The sequence below is a fragment of the Pygocentrus nattereri genome, chromosome 30, assembly GCF_015220715.1.
Source record: "Pygocentrus nattereri isolate fPygNat1 chromosome 30, fPygNat1.pri, whole genome shotgun sequence".
NCBI classification, from domain to species: Eukaryota; Metazoa; Chordata; class Actinopteri; order Characiformes; family Serrasalmidae; genus Pygocentrus; species Pygocentrus nattereri.
Window position 1 is genome coordinate 10127660 of NC_051240.1, and position 16039 is coordinate 10143698.

Genomic DNA, 16039 nt, shown 5'->3' on the forward strand with positions numbered 1-16039 from the left:
ATCTGGGACTCCTAGAAGGCCTAGAGTGTTTTTTTCTTTTTCTTATGTAATCGGCCCTGCCTATTGGAAATCTAAACATGGGTAGTTGATTAATCTGTCACTGGCCGCTCGTGGTTCCCCTTTGTTCTACACACACACACACACACACACACACACACACACACACACACACACACACAAATTTTCAAGATTTTCGACCTTGGTGCGTTTCAAGGTTTAGGGGCTTTACAGTCTTGCAGGCTCTGAAAGGGGCTTTACAGTCTTACAGAAAGTAATTATTGCTTAATAGCACAGACTGTATTAGATACTCGTTTCTCTTCCCTGTTTTGTGGCTTTTACTGTGTGACGTGTCCCATTTTGGCTGAGTCCAACTTTTCTGCAACACCTCTGGCAGTCTGCAGTGTTTTTGGGCCAGGCTTGCTGGGAGCTGCAGAGCAGTGAGACAGGCCTTAGATCTCATGAAAGCCTGCAGCTTCACACCTAATTAAAGCTGAACACTGTAGTTGAACATCAATTGTACTCACAAAAAAACAAAATGACTTCATTCTCAGGGATACAGTGTGGGAAAGCAAAACTAGTGAATGTATGAAATTATGACCGGCACCTGTTGCAACTGTGCATTTAATTTCTAACATGATAAGCTGATAAAAGGTTACAATAAAAATAACTTTGTACACATGAAACTAATATAGGATTAACCCTGCAAATTGATGCTTATTGTAGAGTAATTCATTTTAAAGGAGAATTCCGCTGAATGTTCGAAGTCGGAGTGGTCGGATGTGAAATGCTCTATTCTAGAGAAACTAGAGTGGTGGTGAAGGGAACCAGACCAGAATCCGAAATAAATACTGTCTCCAAGAACTACATCACAAACGGGCATCACACATTGTTACTGGATACAGATATGTTGCTTGATGCCTGAAACACGTTTAATGATAGTTCTGAGATGTTTTTGGGCTAAAGTGTATTTTAACTCCTTTGTGGCAGAGAAGTGCATGCAGGCATTTGTATAGCAAACTAGTCCCTGAATTAACATTTCATATTAAACTTCACCCCGACCGGGTGACTGGGGTCCTCTCTGTGTGGAGTTTGCATGTTCTCCCCGTGTCTGCGTGGGTTTCCTCCGGGTTCTCCGGTTTCCTCCCACAGTCCAAAGACATGCAGTCAGGTCGATTGGACATGTTACATTGCCCCTGGGTGTGAATGTGTGAGTGACTGTCTGTGTCTGTCTGTCTGCCCTGTGATGGACTGGCGACCTGTCCAGGGTGTATCCTGCCTTCCACCCGAAGACTGCTGGGATAGGCTCCAGCATCCCCCCGCGACCCTGACGGAGAAGCGGATTAGAAAATGGATGGATGGATGGATGGACTTCACGTGTAGTTTTTTTTATTGTTTTTTAGCAAATAAAATAGTCATATGTGGGTTGTAAACATTGTAACGCCTGGGTCCCATCACCACCACTATAAATACATATATTATAGGGAATTATAGGAAAGGCCAGAGCAGACCTTAGGGAGACTGAGGTCATTTGGAGAGTTGGGGGCACTCCTGAGGACCTTCTTTGACACTGTTGTGGCCGTATTTTATGTAGTGGTCTGCTGGGGCAGCAGCGTCTCAAAAGATTTGTTGCTTTTCTATTTTTAATGTTAATATTGTTAACTATAACGGCACTTTAGGGTCACTGTTAATAAAAATAGTATACATCTAGAAGTCGTAATGTTTCGAGAGAAAAAAAAGTTTTACTATTTCCAGGTAAAAAAAAAAAAAAAGTCATAATATTTTGAGGAGAAAAGTCGTAATATTTAGGCAGTTTCCTCCGAGTCCTTCTGGCTCTTTCGTCTAGATAAACACAGCCCTTTCTGCTGGTTCTTATACTAATACTAGGCTGGTGCTGATGTGCCAGCAGAGACATGGAGATTGAGTATTTCTTTATGGGTGTAATCGATATGAAAGTATAGCTCCACCAACTCAATGCCCCTCATTTTAACACAAGGAGGTGCTGCCTTCCCTTTGCAAAGTCTTTGGCCACAATATTATGACTTTTTTCCCAAATTATTACAACTTTTTTGGTCTCTTTTTTTTTCCTCCAAATAATACGAGTTAATTTTCAAAACATTGATTTTATTCTCGAAGTCTACTATTTTTATTTTTATTAACAGTGGGCATAAAATGTGGTCTTCACCATCCCAGCTGTGATATAAACCAGTAACATGTGTGCAATAATGTGCAATTCGGGTAAAAATATCCTTACAGTGTAAATATAATTGCTTTTATTTATTTATAATTTTGAAACTTTTAGTATTGAATATATTGTCTATATAATAACAAGGCTAATTACTTGCTTATTAATTCTCTTCTTGTTACTTCTTTTCTGTTTCTTGAGTGCCTTGCCATCCCTGTAGCTGCTGTAGCTCTGCGAATTTCCCCGCTGTGGGACTAATAAAGGATTATCTTCTCTTAAATCATGAAGTTGCAGTCTTTTATATCAAATCATGATGAATGGTTTTGTTTGCATTTTGACCATTGACCTATACTGAAATAATTAATTCTGATTATAATTTGGAACTAAACTGTGGCTCCACATCCAGATCAGGGTTTAACGGGTTTATATAACAGCTTGATTTTAACATTACATGATTATAGGTTTTACAAGACCATTTCTCATGTACTTTATTAGCGTTGGGGGTTTATAACATGGAGCCATGTTTGTTTTGTGAGGAGATAGAGTTTGATGCATTACTGAATCATAAATATGTATTATTTCTCTTTCTTATTAGATCCTGAGTGGGGATCCTGTTCTTTGGGCGTGTTCATTTGTCTGACTTGTTCTGGAATCCACCGGAACCTCCCAGATCACGCGAAAGTGAAATCTCTCCGACTGTCCCGATGGGAAGACTCAGAAGTGCAGGTAAGTCTCACACTCTTCAGTCCCTTAACAAATAAATGTTTTACAAATATTACAAAGTGAAAGCCACAGATCAACTACACCCAGAAACGCCGCCGGCTTCTCTGGGCCCGAGCTCATCTGAGATGGACTGACCGACCACGGAAACCCCGGACTGTTGAGCAACTGAAGTTGTACATCAAGCAAGAAAGGGACAGAATTCCACCTGCAAAGCTTCAACAATATATATCATTGTTAATTAATATTCTATAATTTTAAAATATAAGTTAAATATAAGAAAAAAAAAACTTTTAATGTAAGTCAGTGGAACCAGACTTTTTTCCAAGTCATTTCAGGCTGTTTCTTTTGCTCCTTTCATCGTGACATTTACACACAATGTAAAGGACAACAGGCATTTTCATATTGTCAAAAATTGAAAAACAACAAAAATGGACATACGAGGTTTTCTTCTGCCAGCAGTGATATGCATACACTATAGATAGAGATGCATATACAATACACACACATGCATTTATTTCTGTAGGGTTACAGATGCAGTGAAATGAATAAAATGCTGATGGTTAACTCAGCGTCTTGATCAATTTAATAATTACTTAATGTATTAATATCCAGAAATCTTATGAGTCAAGAAAGTCAAGAGGCTTTTATTGTCGTTCCATCTATGTACAAGTACACAATGGAGTGAAATTGCATTCCTCCAGGAACAAAATGTACAAAGTGCAAATGTGCAGACAAAGTGTGCAAACAAAGTCTGCAAACAAAAAAATAAGCTAGAAACAATAAATACGATAAATTAAACAGACATTAGACAGGACAGGACCGACACAGCACTCATTTTGCACTTGGTCAAAAATGCATTTAAATCCCACAATGTAATATCTTGCCCAATACACAGATCTTATCTGGCAATGTAATAAGATTTTTATGGACAATTTAATACCTTAATGTCTTATTACATTATTGAGAACAGATGGCACCAGTGTTGCCGTTCGAGTTGTGTTCTGGTCAAATTTGACTGATTTTCTTCTTTTCTCATAAATATGATCACTTTCATTTGTTTTTCATTAGACTTTATTACTTTTTCCAGACTAGGAAAGTTAGGCAAGACTTTTGATAACGGGCCTTAAAGTATTACATCATCCTTTTAAAACAAACTAACTGAAAACTAACTTACAGCATATATAATGCATATATACATATATAATTTACAAGACATTATAAATGGTCAGCCTGAAAATGTAACAAATTCCCAATAATGTATTACATTATCGGTAAAAGTATTAGTATATCATCAGTTAAGACGTATTAAATTATTGGGCAAAGTGTTACATTTATGACCAAGCTCCATTTTTTTGAAAATACTATTACATAATCATATATTATTATGTTTGTTTTTTATTAAACATGTACAGTATTGGGTTTTATAATTGTCTAAATGTTCTGTGTACAATAAATGTTTCAAATTTAAATGTGAAATACATTTTTCATCACATCTAAACATCTGTTTGATGCTTATAATATAAGAAATAATCTGCAGATACTGATATGGTTCCAACACTGCTGTACAGTGTTTCACATACTGTCCAGCTCATGTTACATCTGTCCAATTAAAGTCCAATTACAGAGGACTTTATGCTCTCTTTATAACAAACCCAGCAATTGGTCACTTAGAATATCCATGATATGCTCAGAAAAGAATATTGTGACGTAATATGATACAATTAATCACAGAGGTGATAATAACAATAAATATGTTTTTCCATTGCCTTCAGAATTGCTTTTAAAAATACACTATAAAGACTGTTAAAAAAAAAACACTAAGCATTTAGCACTTTGCCCAAAACATAGTCCCACGCTTTATTAAATATTATGTTCTAGTCAATTAAACTCATGCTACCACTCCAAAATCAGTGGTGTTGATTTGCTACCTTCTTATTACTGTATCATGATGCACTGATGCTAATGTTTGTGTTTCTGTGTGTTCCTGCCTCTTCAGCCTTTATTTGCCATATAGCCATATGTTCTGAATGATTTCTTCTCTGTGTCGCAGTTTATGGCAGAGAATGGCAACGAGGCAGCCAAGAGTAAATACGAGGCTCAGGTGCCAGTGTACTACTACAAACCCACTCACAAGGACTGCCAGTAAGTCACCATAGCAACGCTGCCAGCCTTAGTCGTGGGACAACTCATGCTTCAACTCCAGATACAGCAGAAGGCTGCGCTGGTCTGCAGAATAATATCCACTCTCGACCCTCAAATCGAGGCAGTTCTCCGAGCAGATTGAAATGCTCTTTGTTGCCAGCTTTGAAGCAGGTGCTTTAAGTGTTTATGAAGTGCCAGGTTGGGGGGTTAGGTTGGGGGTTAAGGTGGCCATCTGCTGGTGCTCAGCTGAGATTGGAGTTACAGCAAGTGTAACTAGAACTGTTGCAAAATTCATTAAAGCTGTAATTGGAAAAGAAAGGGAAAACTAATATGAATGGGAGTCATTAGGCCCTTTTTACTGCTGAATAAGTTCCTGTCCTAAGCTACATTTTCATATGCTCTGCCTTCCTCTGAATCCTTATCAGCCCTATTTTAAATCCTTTGAAGTCGAGAATTGTCATTGCCCTTTTGCTGTTCTTTCTACACAAAATCTCACATAAAATATCATAAAATACATGACTATCTCCCTTTATTGTGGCATTGAATGACAGTCTGGAATCTGCATTCTCGGTCTGTAAGTATAAAAATAGTGTTGAACCGTGACTGTTAGAGCTAGGCCTTCGGTTTGGACCTTTAATGCCATTCTGGATTAGTCATGGATATTTGAAGCTTGGAAAAAAAACATGGAAAAGATGTTCCGTCCCAGCCATTGTAAGTCAAAATGTGAGTGGTTGATTCCATTGTGAGTTTCTAAGTATGTTAGCTAGTCTGACATGGAAGATCGTCTGTCCAGCTCCTGAAGGCCTAACCAATGGGAGAACTTGCTTGGCTCTGTCTGTGAACATACCACAGAGAACAGTCCTGACTGGACAGTGTTCTTGAGGGCATTTCAAGATTTTTAATCCTTCTGTTACCAAAAAAACCCAAAAATAAATGATAGCTGTTGCTATTTAAACTCATAAGGAATAATGGCCTTGACCAGATACACAGTTGAGACCAAAAAGGGCTTTACTGTAATGTATTAAACTATTCTTTCTTCTAGTGACATGTTAGCTCACAGCAGGTCAACGCACTGCACACCTCTTTAACCAGCCTGATCCGCATATCGCTGCTGTCGGAAGAAAACCGCCATTATTGACGTTTTTCAGTTTTTGACATAATTTGAAAATACCTGCTACCCTTTACACTGTGTGCAAAATTCATGCTGAATAAACAAAAGAAATTACCCAAAATGACCTGGGAAAAAAGTTCCACTGACTTACATTAAAAGTAAATTAGGTTTTTTCTTTCTTCTGTAAAGTTACCATTTTGGAGATACAAGGTTTTCTTAAGACAGCAGCGATATGCCTTATACTAGAGGAGGACCGGTCATGAATTTTTACAACTGATTCTGATATCTTTACTGCCAAATGGGTCAATAGGCGGTTATTTTTTTCTACATTTTTTTTTTTTTAAATAAAGGAGTTCAGAATATGTAAACACATATTAAAGTATAAAAAAGTGCCATTCAGTCCCCAGTCCATACAGCCCACATGCTGCAAAAGCAGCTTGTTTAGAATGAAGTGTTTCTAAAATGTCATGAGAACCATATATATATATATATATATATGTGTGTGTGTGTATATGTGTGTGTGTGTGTGTGTGTGTGTGTGTGTGTGTGTGTATACAGGGGTAGGACAATGAAACTGAAACACCTGTCATTTTAGTGTGGGAGGTTTCATGGCTAAATTGGACCAGCCTGGTGGCCAATCTTCATTAATTGCACATTGCAGCAGTAAGAGCAGAGTGTGAATGTTCAATTAGCAGGGTAAGAGCACAGTTTTGCTCAAAATATTGCAATGCACACAACATTATGTGTGACATACCAGAGTTCAAAAGAGGACAAATTGTTGGTACGTGTCTTGCTGGCGCATCTGTGACCAAGACAGCAAGTCTTTGTGATGTATCAAGAGCCGCGGTATCCAGGGTAATATCAGCATACCATCAAGAAGGACGAACCACATCCAACAGGATTAACTGTGGATGCAAGAGGAAGCTGTCTGAAAGGGGTGTTTGGGTGCTAACAGGGATTGTATCCAAAAAACATAAAACCACGGCTGCCCAAATCACAGCAGAATTAAATCTGCACCTCAACTCTCCTGTTTCCACCAAAACTGTCCGTCGGGAGCTCCACAGGGTCAATATACACGGCCGGGCTGCTATAGCCAAACCTTTGGTCTGGATCAGGGGGTGGATCAGTGATGGTTTGGGCTGCCATATCATGGCATTCCCTTGGCCCAATACTTGTGCTAGATGGGCGAGTCACTGCCAAGGACTACTGAACCGTTCTGGAGGACCATGTGCATCCAATGGTTCAAACATTGTATCCTGAAGGCGGTGCCATGTATCAGGAAGACAATGCACCAATACACACAGCAAGACTGGTGAAAGATTGGTTTGATGAACATGAAAGTGAAGTTGAACATCTCCCATGGCCTGCACAGTCACCAGATCTAAATATTAATGAGCCACTTTGGGGTGTTTTGGAGGAGCAAGTCAGGAAACGTTTTCCTCCACCAGCATCATGTAGTGACCTGGCCACTATCCTGCAAGAAGAATGGCTTAAAATCCCTCTGACCATTGTGCAGGACTTGTGTATGTCATTCTCAAGACGAATTGACGCTGTATTGGCCGCAAAAGGAGGTCCTACACCATACTAATAAATTATTGTGGTCTAAAACCAGGTGTTTCAGTTTCATTGTCCAACCCCTGTATATATTTTATATATATATATATACACTGTGTGCACAATTATTAGGCAAGTGAGTATTTTGACCATATTATCATTTTTAGGCATATTTTCTAACTCCAAGCTGGATAAACTTGAATGCTAAATGGATTTAAACATAGCAGGTGATGTGTATCTGTGTAATGAGGGAGGGTGTGGCCTAAGGAGGTCAACACCCCATATCAAGGTGTGCATGATTATTAGGCAGCTTTTTTCTTTAGGCAAAATGGGCCAAAAAAGAGATTGAACTGACTCTGAAAAGTTAAAAATTACCTAAAGTCTCTCAGAGGGATGCAGAACTCTTGAAATTGCTACAATATTGGGGCGAGATCACAGAACGTTTTGTTGCAAATAGACAACAGGATTTGCAAGAAACGTGTTGAGAAAAAAAGACGCAAATTAACTGCCAAGGATTTGAGAAGAATCAAGCGTGAAGCTACCAGGAACCCATTATCTTCCAGTTCTGTCATATTCCAGAACTTCAACCTACCTGGAGTATCAAGAAGTACAAGATGTTCAGCGCTCAGAGACGTGGCCAAGGTAAGGAAGGCTGAACCCGACCACCACTGAACAAGACACATAAGCTGAAGTATCTAGACTGGTCCAAGAAGAATCTGAAGACAGATTTTTCAAAGGACCAGATGGATGGGCCTGTGGCTGGATCAGTAACGGGACAGAGCTCCACTGCGAGTCAGGCGCCAGCAAGGTGGAGGTGGGGTACTGGTATGGGCTGGTATTATTAAAGATAAGCTGGTTGGACCTTTTTGGGTTGAAGATGGGCTCAAAATCAACTCCCAAGCCTACTGCCAGTTTTTAGAAGACACCTTCTTTAAGCAGTGGTACAGAAAGAATCTGCATCTTTCAAAAAGACAATGATTTTCATGCAGGACATGCTCCATCACATGCATCCAAGTACTCCTCGGCATGGCTCGCCAGTAAAGGTGTTAAACATGAAAACTTATGACATGGCCTCCTTCCTCACCTGACCTGAACCCAACTGAGAACTTGTGGGCAGTTTTTAAACGGGAGATTTACAGTGAAGGAAAACAGTACACCTCTCTGAACAGGGTCTGGGAGGCTGCGGTCGCTGCTGCACAAAAAGTTGAACGTCAACAGATCAAGAAACTGACCGACTCCATGAATGGAAGGCTTATCACTGTTATTGAAAACAAGGGTGGCTATACTGGTCACAATTTTTTTTTTTATTTCTCAGAAATGTTCATTGGAAAACTTTGAGTTGTTTGTTTATAATTCTCACTTGAACAGATGAAAATAAAAAAGTGAGATGGAGAAAATGTGTTTTTTTCATTTAGCTGCGTAATAATTCTGCGCAATAACAGTTGCCCAATAATTGTGCACATATAGATATTCTCCTTAGAAAGCCAAAACTTCACTTTTACTTTCTTAAACATTCATGTTTGAGGTTTATTAACATTTTGGATTAACCGAGAGCACTGTAGCTGGTGATTAATAAAATAATCCTCAAAAATAAGACTTGCCTAATAATTGTGCACACAGTATGTGTGCGTGTGTGCGTGTCTATCAGCCTATCCCCGCCCCTTCATACTAAAGTTCAAAGGAGTGTTTAAGCCCAGATAGTGCTTTGAACAAGCCACAGCCAATCAGAACAGAGATCATTTACACAGTATAAGGAGAATAACAAAAGCAGGATGCCTAATCCTGTAGGATAAAGTGAGTGTGTGATTGGGCATATAAAATCATGCAAGTATTGTATAACCAGACCTCAAGGAAAACAGTAAAATATGATAAAGGATAAGATATAATACAAAAAATAACTGTAAAAATCTAAGTCTATGAAAGTCTGACTTTTACATGTGTGAGCTGTGTACAGGGCACCCTGTTTAATGTGTGTGTGTGTGTGTGTGTGTGTTCTCAGAGTCCTGAAGGAGCAGTGGATCAGAGCTAAGTATGAGAGGTTGGAGTTTATTCAGGGTAAGAAGCCGCTGGTATATGAAGAGGGTGAGTGAAGACTGATCTGGAATCAGTTCTTTTAACTGTTACAATGGAAAACATAATTGGTGTTAGATCAGCAGCTGGCTATAACATTTTACCAGTAGAAGCCTTTATGATGCTATGGCGAGGCTTTCATCTTTATCCAGGTTCTTCCTTTTCCTCCTGAAAATGTTTTTTCACCGATCACAGGCACCAGAGATGGAATGCTAATGAAAAGAGGCCGGGACAACGGTCAGTTCTTCAGCAGACGATTTGTCCTGTCAGAGAGGGAGGGGACACTGAAGTACTTCACCAAGTTTGATGTGAGTCACAGAATGCTGTATATACAGTCGTATACAAAATTGTGTGCGCGCCTGGTGAAATGACATGTTTACTTAGCAAAGGAATTGTGTATGCTGCTGTTCTTGTTGTTAAGTGTTTTATGAAAATCAAGTAAATCAAGTATACCACATTAGATTTTGCCAAAATTTCATAAAACTAAGCCTCTCAAGCCTGTGTGTTACAGTGATTTTACCATAGTTTAGGGGGCCTCATTGCAAGGTGGAGTCACTATAATGCACAGCCTCTACTGGCTGTGCATTATAGTGCATTTACATGTAACACATTCTATTTGAATTAATGACAGCTTGTAAAAAACTTAGCAATCAAAATTATCAAAAGTAATTATGGAAAAATACATTTTGGTCAAGATTTGAATAATTAGTCTACAGTTTAAGGGGTCAAAACATGTCCGGACTTGCTTCTGTGTCTGTCTGAGTTCTTTTCTGCACATGTTCAGATGAATATCTATCTAAAATGGACAAGTATGGACGGTTTTGGGGATGCTTTTAGCTGTGTGATGTACTTTTTTTTAGTTCACAGTGTATTATACATTGTCAGAGAGTTGAGATTTCTTAATAACTCAGTGTGGTTTGAGGCAAGTGTGCAATGTATTAGGCATGCAGGTTGCTCAATGCTAATGGGTGGGTAAGAGCTTGCTAGTGCCAGGCCTGAATGGGGGAGCAGGAAGATTGGACAGTGATAATTTGAGTGAAACATATTTTCCAGCTACCCTGGAAAGCCAAGTGAACTTCAAAACAGAGGCATTCCTCTGAACCAAAGCAGGAAATGATGCCCTGTTACATTTTAGTTCTAGTGCGTTTGGCATTCACACTGACAAATTTAACATGGAACCAAAAGATGTAAACAAAAGTCGTACGCATAAAAGTCACCACTGATGATGTAGTTACAATAACTGTAATAATGTCTACCAAACTCTTGGAATCATGCTGTACTTTGGTGTACATGGGCTTGTTGGGTTTTCTGTCTTATTTTATCTGCCTTGTGGTATTAAAGCAATAAGCCACAATACTTCCTGTGTTAAAGTGGTTTTGCATGACATGAAGCAGGGTGAAATCCTTGTAACAGCTTCGAGCGGCTCACTGCTTTCACAAAATGGAGAAAATTTGGCACATTAAGGCCCGCTCCAATTTCACCACCTGCCCGTACCACTTGGCCCTTAGCCCTCCGTTTTGTGCATTCATGTCTAGGGGTAAGGTGTCCCAGTTTTAGTTGAGATAGAGGGGTAGGGTGAAGTGTTAGATTTATATGGGCCTCCAAACGTAGATTTTTCAGAGGCTCACTCCAAACAGAGTGTTATGAGGGGGAAAAAAAAGAAAAAAATGGTAAAATGACTGCTTGAGCGACCAAAGAAACCCACAAATGTGAGTATTTTCTCTGTTAAAAATTACGATAACCATTGTATTATCTTAGTTTAATGTTGTTTCAATGTATTATGGTTGGTTTCTTTATAACAAGCATAAAAAATCGCTAATAGCATACGAATGTCTCAGTAGCCAGCTAGCCAATTTTCCTGTCCCACCTTAAATAGTCCAGCAGTGGTGACACCTGAAGTGCCAGAATGTAACTGCTGCACTATTTAAGATGGAATGAGAATATTTGATCAAGAAGCTGGTGAATAGCTCACTTTAGCTTTGTATCACAAAAGAAGTAGCAGTGGGTGAAATAATTGTCTCATACCCAATATTTGAAAGCATATGATAACCTAAATGTAACTAAAGTCCAGCAGCAAGGAGCTGAACGTTACCCTCCTCTGCCATCACTGAAGATGGGCCGGGTCGCCTACAGAGCAGCGCTAGTAGCTGTTTGTTTTTTTTGAGGGTTGCACCATTTCATAGGGCAAGATTTCAACCACTACCCCTTTTAACAGTTCCAAGGGGTTAGGGTGACACTCGAAAACCAGGGGTGGGAGTAAAATGGGATTGGGCCTAATCTAATTCATGTCAGAGTTTAGTGTGTATATAAAGTATTCTATAATGGCTTCAAATGTGCCTTGCGTCACTTTAATGGTGAAACTATCCATTTTCTAATGAACAAGCTTTTGAAGAAGATAAAACACAAGCATGTGTCAAAACAGCTTCAAAAACTTGTCTTTTCCCCGTATCATTAAAGATACGCAGGCAGGAGATGGTGATTCATTCTGTCTTTGGTCCATTTGGGTGTTTTTTTGGTATGTTCTGCATTCTCACATCAAATGAACCACCAGAGTTCTGGAGCTGACTGAGACAAGACCTGCTCAGGGGGTCTCAGCCCACTTCTTTGAGGCACACCCGAGGCCTCACTTGCTCTAATGAACAGTAACCGAGCAATCGCACCAGAGTTAATTTTAATCAAACTGAGCCTGCCAAGTCTAAATGCACCCTAAGCCTAGACAAAGGTCTTGAGTGTGCATTTAAAGACATACATTGCATTGCAGTCTCTCTGCAGCCAATATCACTAAAAGGAACAGAGCCTTTAACCCACAGATCACTCACATCACAGCCAAAAAGAGAAGCTTTAAGAGATTCATCTAGATGATATGGAAATAGAAAAACATCATTGTTCCTGTACTTCCGTGGCTACATGTATGATTATTTGCATTTGATGTGGTTGGCTGTTGTGGGAATACTTCCGCTGCTCACTCAGTTAGCAGCCAACAGGCTGTTATCACTCTGCATTTCACCCTAAAGATCAATGGGTTTACTTAATACATTTAAACTAAAGTACTAAATCTAATGAGATAGCAAGCAAGACTTTTTAGCTAGCCAGAGGTAGTAAGCTAATTTAGCCACATATAGGGGTGTAATGGTTCCCAAAAGTCATTATTTGATCTGGTGTGTTCTTTTTCAGAGACAAATGTTGCCATTTAAGTTTATTAGAACATTATTTGCACTATAAAAGTACAGTATTCAGAACAAAAGATGAAACCGATTATAGTGTCCTGATCTAACGCTTTAGCCGCAAGCTAACATGCTAGTCACGATACAGCATGTACTATACCACAGTACGTACTGTAAGATGTTGCTAGACCGTTGCTGTGGTATCCCTGGTGGTTGCTAAGGTGCTGCTAGGCCCTGGTTATGTTACCTCAAGTTATTGCTAAGGTATTGCTAGACCATTGCTATGGCATCCACTATGATTGTTAACATATTGCTAGACCATTACTTGTTCCAGGTGGTTGCTATGGTGTCCAAAGTAGTCTGTATGTGATATCTGGGTCAGTCCGGCATTCATTCCTTTGGGCAAAAAATCATGTTTGAATGGACGCTGTATGAAAACGGTGCCTGAAGTGCTGTTGCCATATAGGCTCTAAGATCGTGCAAAGATTTGTGGTTCCTCTTTAAAACTGAGGCCCATGAAAGGACACAAAAAAGCATGGAATGAAAAGATGATGATGATGATGATGATGATGATGATAGTTAATTTATAGTTACCTGACCGCTGTTCCATTACTTTAGCTGTGATTGGCCTTGCAGCTCCAGCACAAAAACACTGGACATCAAACATGCCTTTGAGTAAGGGGCAAATTGGTTTAGGAACATCAAAATGCAACTTTTTTATATAGATAAACAGTAAATACCCCAGTTTTGGGTTAAATAGGGTTTCCTAGAGAGTCATATATAGCATGTTGTTGAGACTTAAGCTGACGTCCTGTTCTTCTGGGTGGTTGTGTCAAACTGCTACTGGAGCAGAGCTCACTGTGTGAGCAGTATTTGCTAGCAGTCAAGGTGCTTAGCTGGGCAAATCCTGACTGTGGACTCAGAGCTGTTTAGATTTTTCTCTTTACCTCCAGCTGGGAGCACTGACCGTATAGATTGGGGTGAACTGGCCTGAGTGCCCTGCTGTAATAGTGTTTGAAATATTCAGGTGTTGCTGCTGGAGGAGAGGATGTGTGGATGCTGAGAGACAATTTCTACCCTTCAGTCTGCTTACACAACCTGTCCACTGGGTCAGCACTGCTGGACCTCTAGATCATGTCTGTTTGTATTATTAGCAGCTTTTCCTGGTTCTAAATTGGGTGTGGCTAGAATGTGTGTGTGTGTGTGTGTGTGTGTGTGTGTGTGTGTGTGTGTGTGTGTGTGTGTGTGTGTAGACACATATTTAGCTCTTTGTGGTGACCAAATGCACCCTGGGGCGATGGTATTTTGACATGTGGCTGTTTCCCACATGGAAAGCACACACACACACACACACACACACACACACACACACACACACACACACAATAAAAACGCACCCGCAATATATAATCCAATTTCCAAAAAAGTAAATAAGCCCTATATTTAATTGAAAATAGTTCAAGGACAACATATGATATGTCGAAACTGAGAAATGTTATTTTGATGTTTTTATGTTATGTTTTTTTTTTTTTAATATTTGCCTATTTTGAATTGGATGCCAACAACACATTCCAAAAACGTTGGGACTGGGACAACAAAAGGCTGGTAAAGTTGTTAAATGCTAAAAAAAAACTCCTGGTGGTTAATTGGCAACAGGTCAGTAACATGGCTAATGCAATCCCAAAGAAGCTTTTAAAAGTAAAGATGGGGAGAGGTTCACCACTCTGACAGACTATGCAGGCAAATAGCTCAACAATTCAAGAATAACATTTCTCAGAGTAAAATAGCAAATAATATTTGCTTTTCATCATCTTTGGTACATAATGACATTAAAAGATCCAGAGAATCTGGAGAAATCTCTGAATGCAGGGTACAAGCGCTAAAGCCAGTATCTGCTGGCTGTGACCTTTGGGCTGTCATGTGGCATTGAATTAAAACAGACATGATTCTGTAGAGGAAATCACTACAGAGGCTCAGAAAAACCTCTGAAAAGCACTGTCTATAAAACAGTTCATTGCTGCATCCACAAATACTAATTCAAACTCTTAAACACAGAAAGAAACCATACAGTGGGTTGCAAAAGTATTCAGCCCCCTTGAACTTTTCAACCTTTTGCCACATTTCAGGCTTCAAACATAAAGATATGAAATTGTAATTTTTTGTGAAGAATCAACAACAAGTGGGACACAATTGTGAAGTGGAACGAAATTTATTGGATATTTTAAACTTTTTTTAGAAATAAAAAACTGAAAAGTGGGGCGTGCAATATTATTCGGCCCCTTTACTTTCAGTGCAGCAAACTCACTCCAGAAGTTCAGTGAGGATCTCTGAATGATCCAATGTTGACCTAAATGACTGATGATGATAAATAGAATCCACCTGTGTGTAATCAAGTCTCCGTATAAATGCACCTGCTCTGTGATAGTCTCAGAGTTCTGTTTAAAGCGCAGAGAGCATCATGAAGACCAAGGAACACACCAGGCAGGTCCGAGATACTGTTGTGGAGAGGTTTAAAGCCGGATTTGGATAGAAAAAGATTTCCCAAGCTTTAAACATCTCAAGGAGCACTGTGCAAGCGATCATATTGAAATGGAAGGAGCATCAGACCACTGCAAATCTACCAAGACCCGGCCGTCCCTCTAAACTTTCAGCTCAAACAAGGAGAAGACTGATCATAGATGCAGCCAAGAGGCCCATGATCACTATGGATGAACTGCAGAGATCTACAGCTGAGGTGGGAGACTTTGTCCATAGGACAACGATCAGTGGTACACTGCACAAATCTGGGCTTTATGGAAGAGTGGCAAGAAAAAGCCATTTCTCAAAGATATCCATAAAAAGTCTCATTTAATGTTTGCCACAAGCCACCTGGGAGACACACCAAACATGTGGAAGAAGGTGCTCTGGTCAGATGAAACCAAAATCGAACTTATGTTTGGCGTAAAAGCAATACAGCTCATCACCCTGAACACACCATCCCCACTGTCAAACATGGTGGTGGCAGCATCATGGTTTGGGCCTGCTTTTCTTCAGCAGGGACAGGGAAGATGGTTAATATTGATGGGAAGATGGATGGAGCCAAATACAGGACCA

The 16039-nt window shown here is 39.7% G+C and overlaps 1 protein-coding gene across 3 annotated transcripts in view; it reads left to right on the forward strand.

The window, feature by feature from the left end:
- The window catches only part of zgc:92360 (uncharacterized protein LOC436988 homolog), a 37313-nt gene that overhangs the window by 7564 nt on the left and 13710 nt on the right, over nt 1–16039 (forward strand). For all 3 annotated transcript variants that reach the window (XM_017702141.1, XM_037536352.1, XM_017702140.2), the window contains exons 2-5: nt 2778–2908; nt 4956–5047; nt 9712–9794; nt 9978–10090. In XM_017702141.1, coding sequence (XP_017557630.1) covers nt 2778–2908; nt 4956–5047; nt 9712–9794; nt 9978–10090 — 419 coding nt within the window. The remainder of the gene's footprint in view (nt 1–2777; nt 2909–4955; nt 5048–9711; nt 9795–9977; nt 10091–16039) is intronic.